This window comes from Arachis duranensis, chromosome 10, assembly GCF_000817695.3.
Source record: "Arachis duranensis cultivar V14167 chromosome 10, aradu.V14167.gnm2.J7QH, whole genome shotgun sequence".
NCBI classification, from domain to species: domain Eukaryota; kingdom Viridiplantae; phylum Streptophyta; class Magnoliopsida; order Fabales; family Fabaceae; genus Arachis; species Arachis duranensis.
Genome location: NC_029781.3, coordinates 1,160,134 through 1,163,932, shown reverse-complemented (window position 1 = coordinate 1,163,932; position 3,799 = coordinate 1,160,134). Strand labels below are relative to the sequence as shown.

Here is a 3,799-nt window from a genome sequence, read left to right as displayed (position 1 = left end):
TTGACCCGAATTCCGACCCTAAATAATGACCGGATCTATTTTTCAGACTCTTACTCAACCCTATACCTGATAAAATCATACCAAATCAGCCCCCAAAATGTTCAGGTCCGAACAGGACCGGGTCATGTACACCCCTAACTTGGAGCATGCTTAGTTTTGTCTTTTTGAATGAAAAACTGTGTAAAAAATTTTCTGCCTAGATCATCGAAAGATGTGATCGATCTAGAAAGTAAACTATCAAACCACTTCATTGCTTTTTTGATCAACGTGATTGAAAAAGCCTTATATCAGAGGCATCTACCAGGTACATACGACTTTTGAAATTGTTGAGATAATGTCGAGAATCAGTTGTTCCATCGTAGAGGTCCATGTCTGGACTCTTAAAGTTTTAAGGAACTCGAGCCGACATAATGTCTTTAAAAAAGGGATCTTCCTTTTCAGGCGAAGAGGTCTCTCTTTCATTCTGACCTCTATTTGTTAGAATAAATTATTTTATTAATTCAGATCATTCATATTGAATTACCAAAAATATATATCATAATATGGAAGCGTACTTTTACCCATAGAAATTAGAAATTAATGGAAGAGTTGTCTCCATCTTCCTCAATCAAAACCTTATATATCCTTAATAGGGCAGCTGAAATGCAACTCCTCTGATGGAAAAAGAGTTGTTGAAGCGGCTTTGGTATATATTGGGGACCGAAACCCTAAAGTCACTATTTATATTTGAGCATATCACCCTTTAAACCTTAAAACCCAAATAAAAATAGTATCTAAAACCCAAAAAGATAATATCTGATTTTATTCTCATTTAATTCCAAATCAAAAGTAATTATGACTTATTCAATTTAGCATTTATAACATTAAATTAGATTACCATTATATAAAGGAAAAGTATAGGTAACCAACAAGATTTTTGAACAATGTGTAAACAATGTGAATTAATAGGGTTAAAAGAGTAAATTTGATAGTAACATTAAATTAGGGTGTAGTGTATTTTCATTTGATTGGTGGTTGTTCATGTTGTTCAAAATTTTCATTGTTCCCCTAGCAATCCCCATAAATAAATCATTTAATGAAATAACATAATTTGTGATTATAATTAATATATGTATTGCTCACAAACAAATTAGAAAATTAAATAATTTCTTAACACTTTTTTTCTTTGAGATCGGCTTCCAACTTCTGCAATTTGTCTTTGAACTCTCTCACCTCCTTGCCTCCCTTCGAAGGGACCTCTTAGTCTCTCTTTGTCTTTCTTGTTTGTGCTCCAGTTGTTCTAATCATCTTTGATATCCGTTAACGAGTCCTATGAATTCTGCAGCATCACGGTCTTGGGCACCTCCAAGTTGATGGACCTATGATTCTATGCTTCTTCCTTTTTCCTTTTTCTTTCTTCCTTATGGGTTGTTTCTGTTGTCGTCTGCATATCTTCTTTCTTCAAGATTTGGAGGTATGACAATTGCACGATCGTCGTTTGGTTGGTCCTCATCGTGAGGTTCTGATTTCGAGACGGTAAGTCCATCTTTAAGATGATCATCTGCCATTTGTCAAAGGTCGAGTTCTAGATTTTCGGCAACGGTGCCAATATTCAAAGGGTTATATGAAATAGATGATTTAGGTCTGAACGTGAGGTACATACTTATGTGAGTGATTGGTTCGATGTTTCTTTTGACGGAGTAAAGCTGTCCAAGCTCTTTGAAAAGGTTGGTGAGGATACCTATAAAGAATTCCAATACTTAAGTTAACACGAGTTTAAAATATGTTTATGTAAAATTAGATTCTGAGTATATTTATAATAGTAGGTGATGAGCTCGTCATCACTTACGAGATAGTTCTACTCTTTATAGTCGATTGTGTTTTTCTTTATCTTAGAAAATTTTGTTGAGATCTCCTTTAGTTCTAAAATAAGTTAGTTTAGGTTTGCATTATCGTGTCCGACCTCTTATAAATTGGTTGGCACGTTGGAGTTAGAGTTATTATAAGATTAGACTTGTTCTTGTTAATAGTAGGGGTGTTTGCGGTGCGGTTTGGATCGGTTTTGAATAAAAAATTCATCCGATCCGAACATGAATTTTACTTATAGTGCAGTTTGGATTGGATGAATTTAAAAAAAAAATCCAATCTAATTTCAAGTGGTTTGGATTGGATTGAATTTGCAGTTTTGTAAATTAAAAAGATTAAATGCATATAACAAGTCTCAAAATCAAATTTTAAATAATCAACAATAACATAGTAAGTCTTAACAATATCTTAAAAAGCCAATTATAACATAACAATAGAAATAAAATTACTGGTTAGTTAAAATAAATAAATAAATAATATTTTAAATATAAAATATTTATTAAATAAAAATAATACATGAATAATATAATAATAAAATAATAATATTAATATATTATAATACATTGTACGATTTAGATTGAATTTGATCAATTATAAAAAGTAAATCTAAATTCGATCTGATCCAAACGATTTAAAAAAATAAAATTCAATCAAATTTAAACCAAATTTAAATTGAATTAGATAAAAAATTTAATTTGGATTGAGTTGGATTTAACAACTTATGTGGGCTATGAACAGATACCAAGTTGAATTCTATAAATAGGGCTCCCGTTAAAGCCCTTGTGGTGGAGAAAACATAGAAGGAGAAACACAATTACACGTCTGGGCAATAGGATTCCGGAAACTTATTTAGAAGTCCGCAATCAATGGAAGAATGCCTTGATGATGTCATCAATTCAGCAGGCCACGGGTTCATGGTGGGCCTAATCGGCGGATCCACCTTCCACTTCTTCAAGTCCCTTTGCAACTCTCAAGCTACCGCTTGCAACGCCGTGTGCCTAAATGGATCCCGCGTCGGGGGCAAGGTTGCCGCCTGGGCTACCCTCTTCACTGCCTCCTACGACGCCTTGGTTTCTGTTCGTCAGAAGGACGATCCCTGGAACGGCATATTTGCCCCGGCCATCAGCAGCGGGCTGCTCTCCTTGTCCCGCCGCAGTCTCAGAGCCTCCGCATGCTTCACCATGTGTGGTGCTCTCTACGGCATAGCAGGAGAGGTCATTCCAATCATGAGGAACAAATTCGAGGCCGATTGCATGCTTGAGAAATCGAGGAAGGCAGTATGTACCCAAAGATGCGATGTTACCGGTCGAATGGACGCTTTGACTGATTCAGCATGTCGAAATTCACTCTTTTAATTCAAGAACGATTAAATTCTCAATTTCTTTGCGAATCTTAATCAATTTAGCTTATTGATTGTTATTAGATAGATACCATAGTATCAATGCATATCTTATACTCTTGTTGCGCCTATTAGCCAGTTTTTTATATAAGGAGCTATTCAAACTGATGCAGATATTAATGCAGGCAAGCAACACACCTCATTTTCCTGATGTTTCCAGCGCTAAAGTTTGAATTGTGATGTTATGTGTGCATGGATGGAAAACAGGAAACTCAGGAGGACCATTGATTGACTCATACGGCCATGTTATTGGCGTAAACACAGCAACCTTCACCAGAAAAGTAACTGTTATGGGGATGCTATTCTTCACTAATATTCCAACTCCCCAAGAATACTTATTTTGCTTTTTTTTACGCAATTTTAGGGAGCGGAATGTCATCAGGTGTTAACTTTGCAATTCCCATCGACACTGTTCTCAGAATTGGACCATATTTTATTGTTTATGGAACACCTTACAGTAATAGGTTTTGATCAACCATGTTCCATATCTATCATTTGATAACGAATGAATGACATGTTTGATTGATGTTCAGTGTTCACACAAAAACCTTTACA

At 35.1% G+C, this 3,799-nt stretch overlaps 1 protein-coding gene across 1 annotated transcript; it reads left to right on the top strand.

The window, feature by feature from the left end:
• Window positions 1-2,653: 2,653 nt before the first annotated feature.
• LOC107468056 (mitochondrial import inner membrane translocase subunit TIM17-3-like) lies at window positions 2,654-3,582 on the top strand. Its single transcript, XM_016087295.2, has 2 exons — window positions 2,654-3,122; window positions 3,370-3,582. Exons 1-2 carry the CDS (start codon window positions 2,712-2,714, stop codon window positions 3,415-3,417), a joined length of 459 nt encoding a protein of 152 aa, XP_015942781.2. The 5' UTR covers window positions 2,654-2,711; the 3' UTR covers window positions 3,418-3,582.
• The last annotated feature ends 217 nt before the right edge of the window (window positions 3,583-3,799 follow it).